This window comes from Zonotrichia albicollis (assembly GCF_047830755.1).
Source record: "Zonotrichia albicollis isolate bZonAlb1 chromosome 34 unlocalized genomic scaffold, bZonAlb1.hap1 SUPER_34_unloc_1, whole genome shotgun sequence".
In the NCBI taxonomy this organism is placed as follows: Eukaryota; Metazoa; Chordata; class Aves; order Passeriformes; family Passerellidae; genus Zonotrichia; species Zonotrichia albicollis.
Window position 1 is genome coordinate 192,065 of NW_027428338.1, and position 14,878 is coordinate 206,942.

At 63.8% G+C, this 14,878-nt stretch overlaps 2 protein-coding genes across 3 annotated transcripts; both read right to left on the minus strand.

The window, feature by feature from the left end:
* Nucleotides 1–84: 84 nt before the first annotated feature.
* On the minus strand, nucleotides 85–4,564 carry TRPT1 (tRNA phosphotransferase 1). Of its 2 annotated transcripts, XM_074533745.1 has the most exons (7): nucleotides 4,450–4,564; nucleotides 3,869–3,950; nucleotides 2,657–2,814; nucleotides 1,867–2,041; nucleotides 1,041–1,097; nucleotides 821–931; nucleotides 85–276 (listed from the first exon to the last, which is right to left on the minus strand). In XM_074533745.1, exons 1-7 carry the CDS (start codon nucleotides 4,504–4,506, stop codon nucleotides 218–220), a joined length of 699 nt encoding a protein of 232 aa, XP_074389846.1. In that variant the 5' UTR covers nucleotides 4,507–4,564; the 3' UTR covers nucleotides 85–217. The 2 variants fall into 2 exon arrangements, 1 of the variants encoding a protein (XP_074389846.1); XR_012578333.1 differs by lacking the exon at nucleotides 85–276 and having other exon boundaries at nucleotides 839–931; nucleotides 1,041–1,192.
* A 72-nt stretch (nucleotides 4,565–4,636) lies between these two features.
* On the minus strand, nucleotides 4,637–14,153 carry SCYL1 (SCY1 like pseudokinase 1). Its single transcript, XM_074533743.1, is given in 17 exon segments — nucleotides 4,637–4,899; nucleotides 5,587–5,668; nucleotides 5,670–5,783; nucleotides 5,864–5,946; nucleotides 6,067–6,261; nucleotides 6,530–6,602; nucleotides 7,130–7,318; nucleotides 8,217–8,372; nucleotides 8,973–9,086; nucleotides 9,758–9,865; nucleotides 10,300–10,458; nucleotides 11,182–11,337; nucleotides 11,856–11,946; nucleotides 12,031–12,245; nucleotides 12,484–12,606; nucleotides 13,188–13,331; nucleotides 13,875–14,153. Coding segments are annotated over 17 exon segments (2,253 nt in total). The 5' UTR covers nucleotides 14,013–14,153; the 3' UTR covers nucleotides 4,637–4,786.
* Nucleotides 14,154–14,878: the final 725 nt, after the last annotated feature.

The following is a 14,878-nucleotide window of genomic DNA, read 5'->3' on the forward strand; positions in this document are numbered from 1 at the left end:
GAGGGACTGGGGGGTCCTGCGTTTCCCCCCCCGGTGTTATTTTGGGGGGTGGGTTTGAGCTCTGACCCCTCCATGAGACGCTCGTGGTGTTCAGGGAGGCTTTATTTGAGTCTGTGGGGCCTGGGGGGCTCAGACCCCCCCCCAAATCCTTATGGGGGGAGAGGTCAGAACCCCCCAAATCCTTATGGGGTGGAGATCAGACCCCCCCCCCAAATCCTCATCCGGGGGTCTCTCCCCCCTTCTCATCCCAGGGTCCGTCCAGGGGCAGTTCACACCCTGTGGTGGTGGGGGAAAGAAGAGCTGTTGTCATGGCAACGGGACCCCCCCCAAATCCCTGACCCCCCCAAATCCCAACCCCAGACCCCCCAAACCCTGAGTCCACCCAAAACCCCCTCAGTGCCCCCCCCAATTCCCCCCAGTTTTGGGGTCCCCCTCAAATCCCAGAGTCCCCTCAAATCCCTCCCCAACTTTTGGGGTCCCCCTCAAATCCCCCAGTCCCCTCCACCCCTTGAAACCCCCCAATTTTGGGGTCCCCCCAACCTTCCCAGCCCCCCAACTTCACGATCCCTCCCCAAATCCCTGAATAACCCCCCCCCCAAACCCTTTGACCTTCAAATTTTGGGGTCTCCCCTAAAACCCCCCAATCCCACCCCCCAATTTTGGGATCTCCCCCAAACTCCCCGACCTCTCCAGCCCCCCAACTTTACAATCCCTCCCCAAATCCCTGAATAATCTCCCCAAACCCTTTGACCCCCAAATTCTGGGGTCTCCCCTAAACCCCCCGATCCCACCCCCCAATTTTGGGGTCCCCCCTCCTCACGGTGCGGCCGCAGCTGCAGAACCCGCAGGAAATATTTGGGGGGGATCCGGCCCTGGGCGTCCCCCGGCGTCAGGATCACCCCGTTGGCCGAGCGGAAAAAGGGGATCCCGTCTGTGGGGAGGGGTCGGGGGGGGTCACACGGACATCGGGGGGGACCCCCCAACATCGGGGACCTCCCCCAAATATCGGGAACACCCCAAAAATCCAGACCCTCCCTCACCCGCCAGCGCGCGGGGGCCGTCGATGATGATGGCGATCTCCGAGTCCGACCTCATCCCTGTGGGGAGGGGGATTTTGGGGGGTCCTGGGGGGTTTTGGGGTGTTCTGGGGGATTTTGGGGGGTCCTGGGGGGTTCTGGGGGGTCCTTAGGGGCTACAGAGAGGAGGTTTGGGGGTCTTGAAAAGGATTTGAGGTGTTTGAGGGTCTTAGAAAGGGATTTTGGGGAGGATTCAGGAAGGATTTTGGGGGCTGCCAAAGGGGTTTGGGAGGTTTTTGGGGGGTCCTTGGGGGGTTTTGGGGGTCCCTGCTGAGTTTGGGGAGTTTTTGGGGGTTCTCGGGGTTATTTTTGGGGAGGGGTCGCACATCAGGGTCCACCCGCCAGGTGAGTTTGGGGTCTCTGTGGGGTTTGGGGATCTCGAGGGGTTTTTGAGGTATCCTGGGGTTATTTTTGGGGTATCCCGGAGGAACTTTTGGGGCATCCCAGGAGGAATTTTTGGGGTGTCCCAGGCGGATTTTTGGGCTATCCCGGTGGGGTTTTTTGGGGTATCCCAGTTTTTTTTTTTTTTTTTGTGGGGTGTTCCTGGGGGTTTTTGGGGTATCCCGGGAGGGTTTTGGGGGATGTCTCGGGGGGGTTTTTGGGGTACCCCAGGGGGATTTTTGGGGGTGTCCCGGGCGGATTTTTGGAGCATCCCAGGAGGAATTTTTGGGGTGTACCACGGGAATTTTTGGGGGTATCCCGGTGGGGTTTTTAGCTGTGTCCCAGGGGGATTTTTTGGGGTGTCCCGGGGGGGTTTTGGTGGATTTATTTTTGGGGGGGGGTCTCTCACCGCTGCGCACGCCGGGGTCCCCCGGCAGCCCCCCCGCCAGGTGCAGGTGTTGCCGCCCCATGGGGCGCAGCCCCCCCGCCCGGATCGGGCCCCACAGGCGGCGCCGGGTGCCGTGGGCCAGGGTGGGGGGCAGCGCCTCGGGGGCGCACAGGGGGGTCAGCTCCAGATCCGGCACCTGCGACCCCCCGGACACCCCCCATGGAGTGGGTGAGACCCCCAAAATCCAGCCCCGGATCTCTAAAATCCCACCCAGATCTCTAAAATCCCACCCGGGATTCCCAAAATCCCACCCCAGATCCCCAAAATCCCATCCTGGATCTCTAAATCCAACCCTGGATCTCCAAAATCCCACCCAGATCTCTAAAATCCCACCCGGAACCTCAAAATCCAACCTCGGATTCCCAAAATCCCACCCAGATCTCCAAAATCCAACCCCAGATCCCCAAAATCCCACCCAGATCTCTAAAATCCAACCCTGGATCCCCAAAATCCAACCCCGGATCCCCAAAATCCCACCCAGATCTCTAAAATCCCACCCGGGATTCCCAAAATCCAACCCCGGATCCCCAAAATCCCACCCAGATCTCTAAAATCCCAGACCCGTCAGGGACCCCCCCAAACCCCTCAGGGGACCCTCCCAATCCCCCATAAACCCCCCAAAATCCCTCTCCAGTCCCCCAAAATCCGCCATAAATCCCCCCCAAACCAACCATAAACACCTCAAATCCCCTCTATAGCCCCCCCAGACCCCTCGGGGACCCCCCCAGACCCCTCGGGGACTCCCCCTCACCGGCAGGGAGTGCCCCTGGTTGGCTCTGACCCTCAGGGGGTCCGGCCGGAGGGCGAAGCGACCCTTGGGGTCAGCGGCCACCACCCTGCGCACGTCACCCTCCGAGACCCCCGCGAAGCGACGCAGCCGCAGCAGAGCCCCCACCTCAACAAATCCATCTGACCACAAAAACCCCCCCGAGACCCCCGTCAGGGCCTGTGGGGGGGTCTCAGGGGGTTTTGGGGTGTCCCTGGGGGTGTTTGGGGGGACCAAAATGACATTTGGGGTGTCCCAAGGGACATTTGGGGTGTCCCAGGGGGCATTTGAGAGTCCCTGGGGGTGTTCGGGGGGGGTCTCAGAGGGCATTTGGGGGTCCCAGGGGGTGTTTGGGGTGTCCCAGGGGATGTTTTGGGGGTCCCAAAAGGATTTGGGGTATCCCAGGGGACATTCTGGAGAATTTGGGGTGTCCCTGGGGGTGTTTGGGGGGACCAAAATGACATTTGGGGTGTCCCAAGGGACATTTGGGGTGTCCCAGGGGGTGTTTGGGGCACCCCTGGGGGTGTTTAGGGTGTCCCAGGGGAATTTTTGGGGATTTTGGGGTGTCACAAAGAGTATTTGAGGTGTCACAGGGGGTGTTTGGGGTGTCCCAGGGGATGTTTTGGGGGTCCCAAAAGGATTTGGGGTATCCCAGGCCCCATTCTGGAGAATTTGGGGTGTCCCAAAAGGTGTTTTGGAAGTATTTTAGGGGATTTTGGGATGGGTTTTGGGGGGATTCTTGGGTAGGGTTTTGGGGAATTTGGGGGGGAATTTTGAGTTGTTTTGTGGTCGATTTTCAGGGATTTTAGGGTGGGTTTTGGGGGGATTTTTGGGTGGCTTTTAAGGGGGATTTTGGGGCGGGTTTTGAGGGGGATATTGGGGTGGGTTTTGGAGGTATTTTCGGGGACTTTGGTGTAGGTTTTGGGGATTTTGGTGTGGGTTTGGGGTGTATTTTGGGAGGGGTTTTAGGGGTATTTTTTGGGATTTTTGGGTGGGTGTGGGAGGAGATTAAGGGGGATTTTGGAGCATATTTGGGGGGGATTTTCAGAGATTTTACAGTGGGTTTTGGGGGGAATTTTGGACTGGATTTTAGGGGATTATGGGGTGGATTTTGAGGAATTTTGGGGCGGATTTTGGGGGAGATTCTTGAGTGGATTTTGGGGTGGGTTTTGGGGGGGATTTTGGGGTCTCACGCACCCGGGCCCATGGGCAGCCCCTCGGCCTCGGCCCCATGGCGCAGGACGTAGCTCAGGGCCTTGGACAGCCGCACCCCGGGGTCCTGGGGGGACCCAAAGGTGACCCCAACCCCCCCTTGGAGACCCCAACCCACCCTGGGGACCCCAACCCACCCTGGGGACCCCAACCCCCCCTTGGAGACCCCAACCCACCCCTGGGCACCACCCACAGCCCCCCCACCCCCATGGGCAACCCCCAAGCTTAGACCTCCTCCCCAAATTCAGCTTCAAACGTCCTCCCCCCCTTCAGTATCTCCCCAATAGTGTGACCCCCCCGCGCATTTCTGGGTCCCCCTCCACTTTGATGTGTCCCCCTCCCCACTTTGATGTCCTTCCCCCCCCATCCCTGGGGTCCCCCCCTTGGGGTCCCCCCTCTCCCGCCATTTTCGGGGTTCTTGCCCCCTCCCCTTCCCATGTTCCTCCCCCTCTCCTTGGGGTGTCCTTGTCACCTCTCCCTCGTGTCGCCCCCACCCCTCCTCGTGTCCACCACCCAAATCCGGGGTCCCCTCCCCAAATTTTGGGGTCCCCCTGCCCCCTCCCCACCTCCTCTTTCCGCCTCCGCCGCCGCTGGGCGGCGCCCGCGCCCTCCCCGCCGGCCATGGCGGGCCACGTGACCGCGCGGCTCCCGCGCCACGTGACATCCCGGCCCCGCCCCAACCCCGCCCCCCCGCGCCGCGTGACTCCGCCTCTCGCGCCGCGTGACTCCGCCCCCAGCTCCACGTGCCGGCTCTGTCACGTGTCCCCCTCACGGATTCCCGCCTCCACCGCGCGCCCTCGTTGCGGGTCTGGGGGTTTTTATTACCGATCCCCCTCCCCACAAAAAAACCCCAAAGGGGATTTTCACCGCAATCCCCTGCTCTAGGACCCCCCTCGCCACCCCTCAGTCGAGTTTCCGAGCCCCCAATTTTTGGGGGCCCCGAGGACCCGCCCGGCGCTTGGCCTCCAGCTCCCGGCGCCGCTGCTGCTCCCGCTGCCGCCGGCCCGGCGGGGGCCCTGAGGGGACACGGAGGTCACCGAGGGGGACAGAGAAAATGGGGGGTCAGGGGGAGCGGGGGGGACGAGTGAGGGAACAGGCGAGTCATAAGAGGGGACAGGGAGAGGTTGGTTTGAGAGGTGAGGCCCTGAGGGAGTCTAAGGTGGGGTCCCAGGGAATGGGGGTTCAGGGGGAGTTACTGAGGGGGTCTGGGGTCCCAAGACATTGGGGAGGGGTCCTCGGAGGTTGGGGAGTCCCTCAGGGGCATCGAGGGGTCCTGGGGAAGGACCCCAAGGGGTTTATGGGGGTCCTGGGGGAGATTTGGGGAGATGTCTGGGGGGGGGGTCAAGGGAGTCTTAGGAGGTTCAGAGAGTCTGGGGGTATCCTGGGGGTCCCAGAGTGGATCTGGGGGGTCCCAGGTGAGTTTGGGGAGTGGCGTGGGGGTCCTGGGGGGGTTTCTGGGGGTCCCAGGGGTGTCCTGGGGAGGTCTGGGGGTGTCCTGGGGTGGGTGTGGGGGTCCCTGGTGGGTTTGGGGGGTGGCGTGGGGGTCCTGGGGTGGGTGTGGGGGTCCTAGGTGGGTCTGGAGATGTCCTGGGGGGGGTCCCAGGGGGATTCTCGGGGTGTTTGGAGTGGGTCTCGGGGGGGTCCCAGGGGTGTTCTGGGGGTGTCTGGGGTGGGTCTGGGGGGTGTCTGAGGAGGGGTCTCACCGTGCTGGCTGGGCAGCGCCTCCCAGGCGTCCTCAGTGCCCCACTCACCCCCCACCCCCCACCCCCCCTCACCCTCATCACCCCCCCCCGGCTGGGGGAGGGGCGCTGGGGGGGGGCTCTGTGGGGGTGGGGGGCTGCGGGGGGGTCCCCAAATCCTCCGGGCTGCTGGCGGGGGGGCTCCGGGGCAGCTCCATGTCCTGGGAGGGAGGAGGGGGTACAGAGATGAGAAGATGGGGAGGGGTCACACTGTGCCCCCCCCCACTCCCCCAAAACTCACCTCAAGACTCCCCCAGTCATCATCCCACCCATCGCCATCTTCCAGGGGGGGCTCCTCGGGGAGCGGCTCCTCGCCGGGGGGCTCTGGGGGGGCAAAATGAGGGCTCAGGGGGGGTCCCCAAATCATGGGGGGGGTCCCCATGGCTGGGCGGGGCTCAGGAATTTTGGGGGGGGGGGGGAATAAAGGGGGAGGGAGTCACTCACCTTTTGGGGGGGCCGCGGGGGTCTCGGCCGGGCTCTGCGGGGGTCCCTGCGTGGGGGGGGGCTGTGCGGGGGCCGCCCCCCCCTCGCCCCCCATCAGGCGGGCGGTCAGGGAGGTGACACCGGTGACAGCCCAGGACACGGCCGCCCCCAGCCCCCCCGTGCCCCCCCCTGGCACAGCGGCGGTGCTGGGGATGTCTGTGGAGGGAGGGGAGGGGGTCACGGGGGGGGGACACCCCCAAACCACCCCTGTGTCTCCCCCACCCCCATTTCTTCCTCCATCCCAATTCCCTCCCATTCCCCTGACCTTCATTTCTCCCCCTCCCCACAATTTTTGGGCCCTCCCTCGCAATTTTTGGCCCCCTCCCCGCAATTTTTGGACCCTTTTCCTCTAATTTTTGACCCTCTCCCTCCAATTTTAGGGCCCCCTCCCCACAATTTTTGCCCCCCCCCCGCAGTTTCTCACCGCCCTCCTGGACCCCCCCGGCCTCGGCCGCCGCCTCCAGCTGCTCCAGGAAGCTGCGAATGGCCCGGAACGCCTGGGGGGGGGGGGGGGGGGCAAGGGGACCCCAAAAGTGAGAGACCCCCCTGGACCCCCCCCACCCTTCATAGCACCCTGGCCCCGCCAATGAGTCACTCCGTTTCTCTGGGACCCTTCCCCAAATTGCTCTGGGACCCCCCCTCAGCACCCTGACCACCCCCCCTAATTGCTGTAGGAGCCTCCTCAGCACCCCCTGCTTTGAGACCCCCCCTTAGTGCGACCCCCAACCCATTTTATTGGGAGCTGCAGCACCCAAACCCCCTCCCCAGTTCCTCTGGGTCCCTCCCCAACCCTAAAACCCCCTCCCCAATTCCTCTGGGTCCCTCCCATCCCTCCAGAACCCCCTCCAACCCTCCCAAAACCCCCTCCCCAATTCCTCTGGGTCCCTGCCCCAACACCCAAACCCCCTCCCCAATTCCTGCAGCCCCCTCCCCAGACCCCAAACCCCCTCCCCAATTCCTGCAGCCTCCTCCCCAGACCCCAAACCCCCTCCCCAAATTCCCCCAGCCCCTCCCCCATCCTGACCTGCTGCCGCACCCCGGGGTGGGGGTCCACGGTGAGGGCGCACAGGGGGGGCAGCACCCGGGTCGCCACCTCGGGGGGGGCGTAGCAGCCGTGGGTGGCGGCGAAGGCAGCGACGGCCGCGGCCCGGGCGGGCGGGAACGGATCCCGGGTGGCCCGGGCCAGGGCGGGGGCCAGGACCCGCCGGCGGGTCTGGGGGACACGGGACAGTCAGGGGGACAGGGGACAGACAGGGGGACAGGGGACAGACAGGGGGAAGAGTCAGGCCGGACAGGGGGACATGGAGGGAGGGGACAGGGGGAAAGTCAGGGGGACGGGGACACAGAGGAGTGGGGAGAGTCAAGGGGGACACAGAGGGGACAGTGGGGGGGACACAGAGAGGGGACAGGGGGACACAGAGAGAGTGGGGACAGGGAGAGGGGACAGGAGACGGGGGACAGTGAGGGGGGGACATGGGACAGTCAGGGGGGACAGGGGGACACAAAGAGAGGGGGGACAGGGAGAGGGGACGGGGGACAGTCAGGAGGACAGTGGGGGGTGGGGACAGTGAGAGGGGACAGGGACACTGAGGAGGGGAACAGGGAGGGGGAACAGGGGACAGTCATGGGGGATGGGGACACAGAGAGGGGACAGTTGGGGGGACAGGGGGACACAGGGGGGATGACAAGGGGACAGTGGGACAGTGAGAGGGGGGACAGGGAGGGGGGATAGAGAGACTGTGAGGGGGGAACAGGGAAGGGAGATGGGGACAGTCAGGGGGGATGGGGACACAGAGGGGGAACAGGACAGTGACGGGGGACAGTGAGAGGGGACAGGGGACAGGATCTGGGGGGTGACAGGGGGACAATGAGGTGGAACAGTGAGAGGAGGGGACAGGGGAAAAGGGTCCCAGGTGACCCAAACCAAGGTAGGGGGGTCTGGAGAGGGGCACAGGAGAAAATGGGTACTGGGCCAGTGTAGGGGGATTTTGGGCGGGTTCAGGGGGTCTCAGAGCTCACCTGGGCAGGCAGGTGGGGGGCCAGGTGCCCCAGGGACAGCAGGGAGGTTATGGGGATGGGGTTTTGGGGGTTCAGGGGGTCTCAGAGCTCACCTGGGCGGGCAGGTGGGGGGCCAGGCGCCCCAGGCACAGCGTGGCGTTGCAGCGCAGGGGTCCCAGCGCGTCCCCTCCCTGCACCCGCAGCAGCAGCCGGGGCAGCTCCCCCCCCCTGCGCCCCTCCCCCAGCTTGGGCGCCAGCAGCACCATGGACTGGGGGGGGGACAGAGAGGGGAGAGTCAGGGGGCACCCCCAGATGGGATTTGGGGGGATCCAACCCATTTGGGGGTGCCCAGGTGGTTGGGGGAGTCCCATCCCACCCATTTTGGGGGTCCCCAGGTGGATTTGGAAGGAGCTTCCCAGGTTATGGGGGGGGGGCTCCAGGTGATTGAAGAGTTCTGCCCATTTTGGGGGGGGTTCCCACTCAGTCCCACCCATTTTGGGGGTCCCCAGGTGGATTTGGAAGGAGATTCTTGGGTTGTTGGGGGGGGTCCCCAATGAGTCCCACCCATTTTGGGGGGGTTTCCACTGATTCTCACCCATTTTAGGGGGTCCCCACTTAGTCCCACCCATTTAGGGAATAGCCAGGTGATTTGGGGGTGTCCCCAGGTGGGTTTGGGGGTCGTTATTTGATTTTTAGAAAAGTTTCCAGGTGGTTTTGAGAGATCCCCAGGTAAATTCTGGGGGAGTCCCAGGAAGTCTGGGGGGCCTGGGTGATTTGGGGGCGTTCCCAGGAGATTCTGTGGGTCCTGGGTTATTTAGGGGGGTGTTCCCAGGAGATTTGGGGTGTCCAGGAAGATTTTGGGGGCTCACCTTGACCGTCTGCTCGCGGATGGCCGGGTTGGAGTCCAGGAACCCGTGGGCGACGTGGGGGAAAATTTGGGAATCCACCGTGGCCTCAGGCAGGAACTCGATGTACTCCTCCAGCTGGGGAGGGGGTGTGAGACCCCTGAACACCCCCAGGGACCCCAAAAACCCCAATCACCCCCCCAGGGACCCCCCCAAAGCTCCTCTGAGTTAATGGACCCCTCCCAGCCCCCCCAAACCCCATAGACAACCCCCAGTCCCTCCCAGTCCCCTCTCAGTTCTTCCCAGTCCCTCCCAGCCCCATCCCAGTTCCCTCCCAGTCCTCCCCAATTCCTCCCAATGCTTCCCAATCCCATCCCACTCTTCCCACTCCCTCCCAGTCCTTCCCAGTAACATCCCAGTCCCTCCCAGTTCTTCCCAGTCCAATCCTAGTTCCTCCCAGCCCCATCCCAGTCCCCTCCCAGTTCCTCCCAGCCCCATCCCAGTCCCATCCCAGTCCCTCCCAGTCCCATCCTAGTCTCTCCCAGTCCTTCCCAGTCCCACCCTAGTCCTTCCCAGTCCCATCCCTGTTCTCCCCAGTCCCTCCCACTCACTCCCAGTAACATCCCAGTCCCTCCCAGTCCCATCCCAGCCCCATCCCAGTGCTCCCAGTCCCTTCCCAGTCCTTCCCAGTCCCTTCCCAGTGCTCCCAGTCCCAACCCACTCCCTCCCAGTCCCATCCCAGCCCCATCCCAGTGCTCCCAGTCCCATCCCAGTCCTTCCCAGTCCCTCCCAGTGCTCCCAGTGCTCACCAGCTGCAGCAGGCGCAGGCGCAGGCCCCGCTCAGGGGACGAGAAGAGCCGGACGAGGACGGGGACGATTCGCTCCTGGTACTCGGGGGGGTCCAGGACCTTCGCCACCTGAGGTTGTGGGTGGGATTTTGGGGGTTACTGGGGAGGATTTTGGGGGTCCCACCTGCAGCAGCAGCGTTGGGAGGTTCTGGGTGGGATTTTGGGTCTTGGGGAAGTTTTAGGGGGGATTTGGGGTGTCAGGGAGGTTATGGGTGAGATTTCGGGGTCACTGAGATTTTAGGGGGGGATTTTGAAGGGGTCCCACCTGTAGCAGAGGGAGCAGGGAGGTTGTGGGTGGGATTTTGGGTGTCAGGGAGGTTTCAGGGGGGATTTTAGGGTCCCACCTGCAGCAGCAGAGGTGGGATTTTGGGGGTTATGGGTGGGATTTTGGGGTCGCACCTGCAGCAGTGGGAGCAGGGAGGTTGTGGGTGGGATTTTAGGGGCCAGGGAAGTTTTAGGGTGGGATTTTGGGTTTTAGGGGAGTTTATTGAGGGGTGTCCCACCTGCAGCAGGGGTGGCAGAGCGCTGGCATCAGCGCTGCCCAGCTCCAGGGCCTCGAGCAGCCTCGGGAGCAGCTTGTGCCTCCGGAAGGGCCCCGGCAGGGACTCCAGGAGAGGCGGCAGCTCCTGCAGGAACGTCCGGCGCTCCGAGGGGTCCCGCACCTGCCAGGGGGGCCCAGAAACACCCACGGGGTCAGGGGGGACAGGGATGAAGATGAGGAAGAGGATGAAGGAATGGGAGTGAGGAGGATGATGATGATGAGGGTATAGGGATGAGAGGATGAAAGAGCAGGGATCAAAGGATGAGGATAAAGGAACAAGAATGAACGTGGGAATGGGATGGGGATGAAGGAACAGATCAGGAGACAGCAATAGGATGAGGATGATGATGGGGATGAGGAGCACGATGATGAAATAGGAATGAGGATGAGGCTGAAGATGAGGATAAAAGCACAGGAATGAACATGGGAATGGGATGAGGAATGGATCAGGAGACAGTGATGAGGATGATGATGGGGACGGGGAGAAGGAACAGGAATGAGGATAAAAGGACAGGAATGAATATGGGAATGGGATGAAGATGATCAAGGAATGAATCAGGAGACAATAGGGATGAGAATGATGATGGAGATGAGGAGCATGATGATGAGATAGGGATGAGGATGAGGCTGAAGATAAGGAAGGGCATGAGGATGAAAGGACAGGAATGAACATGGGAATGGGATGAGGATGAGGATCGAAAAATGGATCAGGAAACAACGATAGGGATGAGGATGATGATGGGGACGGGGAAAAGGAACAGAAATGAGCACGAACGTGAGGAGATGGGGATGGGAATGAGGATGAGGATGATGGAACAGGGCTGAAGCGAGGCTGAAGGCACACCTGGAAGTGCTCGAGGAAGAGCCCGGTGCGCACCAGGGCACAGGCCAGGAAGGCTCCAGGGCGCTGCAGCCGCTCCAGGAGCGGCCCCGGGCCCGGCCGGGCCCCCGGATCCGCTGCCACCAACTCCGAGAAGGGCGGGATGAGCCCGGGGGGCAGCTGGGGGACACAGGGGGGACACGGGGTCAGGGACACCCCAAGGGTGGGGGAACACGGGGTCAGGGACACCCCAAAGGTGGGGGGACACAAAGGGGATAGGGGGTCAGGGACACCCTGAGAGTGAGGGGACAGGGGGGACACGGGGTCAGGGACACTCCAAGGGTGGGGGGACACAGGGGGGACACGGGGTCAGGGACACCCCAATGGTGGGGGGACACGGGGGGGACACGGGGTCAGGGACACCCCAATGGTGGGGGGACACGGGGGGGAAACAGGGTCAGGGACCCCCAAAGGTTGGGAGGACACACAACGGGGTTAGGGACACCCCAAAGGTGGGGAGACAGGGGGGACACGGGGTTAGGGACACCCCAAAGGTTGGGAGGACACACAACGGGGTTAGGGACACCCCAAGGGCTGGGGGTGAACAGGAATTTGGTGGATCCACAAGTCTGGGGGGATCCCGGGTGTTTGGGGGTGCCCAGGGGATCCCCAGGATTTTTTGGGGAGGGGTCCCTGACCTTGCCGAAGCTGCGCAGAGCCCCCGGCCGGGGGAGGGGTCCATTGAAGACCTCCCAGATGAGGCAGCCCAGGCGCCACATGTCCCCTGCCCTGGGGGGGCCGTGACAGTGGGGAGGGGGCACAGGGGACCCCCGTGGTCCCCTGAACCCCCCCAATGCCACTCCCCCAACTCACCAGGGGTCCCCCTTCCCTCGGGAGGGGTCGCTGAGCTCGGGGGGGTCCTGGGGCCGGGGGGGGTCACTGGGGGGGCGGGTGGGGGTCCCCTCACTGGTGGCCGCCACCCTCTCAAGCCCCCCCAGCTTCCACTCGCCCCCGGGGTCCACGAAGACGGCGTCGAGTCCCAGCGCGTGGTGAACGAGCCCCGAGACCCCCAGGAACGCCAGCGCCGTCTGAGGGGGCAAAAGACCCCCCAAAATCGGTAACCCCCCCTCACAAAATGAACCCCTCCCACCCAGGAGGCAAAAATGTCTGAGAGACCCTCCCTGGATCCTGGAATACCCCAAGATCCTGGAGACTCCCCCCAAGATCACGGGGATCCCCCCACCCACCTGGGCCCACCCAGATCTTGGGGTCCCCACAAAGGTCTCAGGGACTCCCCCCTCAGATTCCTCCCAGCCCCCCCCTCACCAGCAGCCGCTGCAGCCCCCAGGCCACCTCCTGCTCGCCCGAGTCCCCGCTCGGGGGGTGCAGCCGCAGGTGCCGCCGCAGGGGGGTCACGGCCTCTGTCACCAGGTACAGGCACTGCTCCGTCTGGGGGGGACACTCGGGGTCACCCCATGTCCTCCTGTGTCACCCCTGTCACCCCCCGTGTCCCCCCAAGCCTCTGTGTCCCCCCTTTGTTCCCTCACTATCCCCACCATTCCTGTCCCCAATGTTCCCCCAGTGTCCTCTCCTGACCGCTCATCCCTCTGTCACCATGTCCCCCCTCATTGTCCCCATCCTTTCATGTCTCCCCCACTCACCCCCATCTCTTCACTCCCCCAAATGTCCCCATAACTCCCCCAGTGTCCCCACAGTGTCCCACTGTCCCCTCTTGGCTGCTCATTCCCCTTGTCACCATTGTCCCCCCGTTGCCCCGCAATGTCCCCATCCCTTCATGTCCCCCCCCACTCACCCCCATCTCTTCACTCCCCCAATGTCCCCCCATGTCCCTGTGTCCCCACTGTCCCCCTGTCCCCTCCTGACCGCTCATTCCCCCCGTCACCATTGTCCCCCCATTGTCCCCATGTCCCCCCTCATTGTCCCCATCCCTTCATGTCCCCTCACTCACCCCCATCCCCTCACTCCCCCCATGTCCTGTGACCCCCCCACATTGTCCCCGCTCCTGTCACCTCCAGGCTGTCCAGGTAGCCCAGGATGTTGGGGTGCCGGAGGCTGCGGAGCCGCTTCAGCCCCGCCCGGGCCAGCGCGGTGGCCCCGGGATCCACCCCCGGGCCCAGGCTGTGCGCAAACACCGACACCGGAGCGCCATCGGCCTGGGGACACGGCGACAGTCAGGGGACACCGCGACAGGCAGGGGATATCGCGACAGGCAGGGGACAGTACGGGGAATAGCACAGAGGAAAAGGGGGGGACACTGTGGGGACACTCCGGCAATTGGGGCCGGAGTAACGACAGGACAGGGGGACACGAGGGGACAGATGGAGATGTGGGGACAGCGGTGACGCGGGGATGGCGACACCTGGGACCTGGCGATGGGGGACACGGGGGTGGCATGGGGGGACATGTGGTGACGTGGAGGGGACATTCGGTGACGTGGGGACAGGTGACAGCGAGAGCTGGGGCACAAAGGGACACCGGAGATGGGGACACCGAGGGTCACCGGAGATGGGGACACCGAGGGTCACCGGAGATGGGGACACCGCACACCGGGGGACACCGGGGTGGGGACACGGAGGGGACGGGGGTCGCGGCGACATGGGGGGGACTCGGGACAGGGATGGCGGGGCCGTGGCCATGCAGGGATGCGGGGACAGGGAGGGGACACACGAAGGGACCCCCACCCCGACAATCCCCACCTTGCGGCGGCCCCGCAGCAGCCGCCAGAGCGGGGCCGGGGCCGCGGGGTCCGGGAGCGGCTCCGCCTCGGGGTCCGCATCGGGCGGGCCCAGCTCGAAGGGGAAGTCCCGCACCGGGTCCCGGGAGAAGAGCCACATGGCGGGGCCGGGCCCGCGCTCCCGGCGGCTCCCGGGGCTCCGAGCGGCTCCCGGGGCCGGAGCGGGCCCGGAGGAAGCGGCGGCGGCGCCGGGCGGGAGGATCCGGTGACGGACCGAGGGGGCGGGGCCTCAGTGAGCCAATGAAAGGCTGAGGGTGGGGTCTGGATGAGCCAATGAGAGAGCGGGGGTGGAAAACGAGAGGAGAAAAAGGCGGGGCCTGGAAGAGCCAATAAAGGGCTGGGGAGGGACCGGAAGGAACCAATGAGAGGCAAAGAATGAGGAAGGGGCGGGGCAAAAAAGGGGCGAGGCCAAAACCAGCGGGAGGGGCCGGGCTTGTAAAGGACACGCGGCAGGAAGCGGCGGTGACGTCACCAAGCAGACCCAGCCGACGTTGCTATGACGTCAGGGGCCACAGGCAGTTACGTCATATGCACCAAGGTCACGGCCCCCCCCTCCTCCCCGCCCCAATGACGACATAAGGCTGATTGGGACTCTGCAGTTTATTGATCACTGAGGGTCCCTATCGCGATAGGGGGGTCCCGTTGTGATAATGGGGATTCACAGCAATCCAATGCCCCCTCATGGTCCTGGGTCCTTGGCACAGGGGCCCTGTCACGATACAGGAGCACTGTCACAATATGGGGGTCCTGTCTTGATCCTCCTCTTCAGAGCAATCCAGGGTCCTGTCAGGATACAAAGCCCTTGCAGAACGTGGGTTCTTATCACGATAAACAATCCCTGTCGTGATATGGGGCACCCCCTGTCCTGGTACTGTGGGGCTCTGGGAAAATGAGGAGCAGGGGGTCTCTGTCACAATAAGGCGTCCCTGTCACGATATGAGGGGCCCTGTTGCAAAGAAGTGTCCC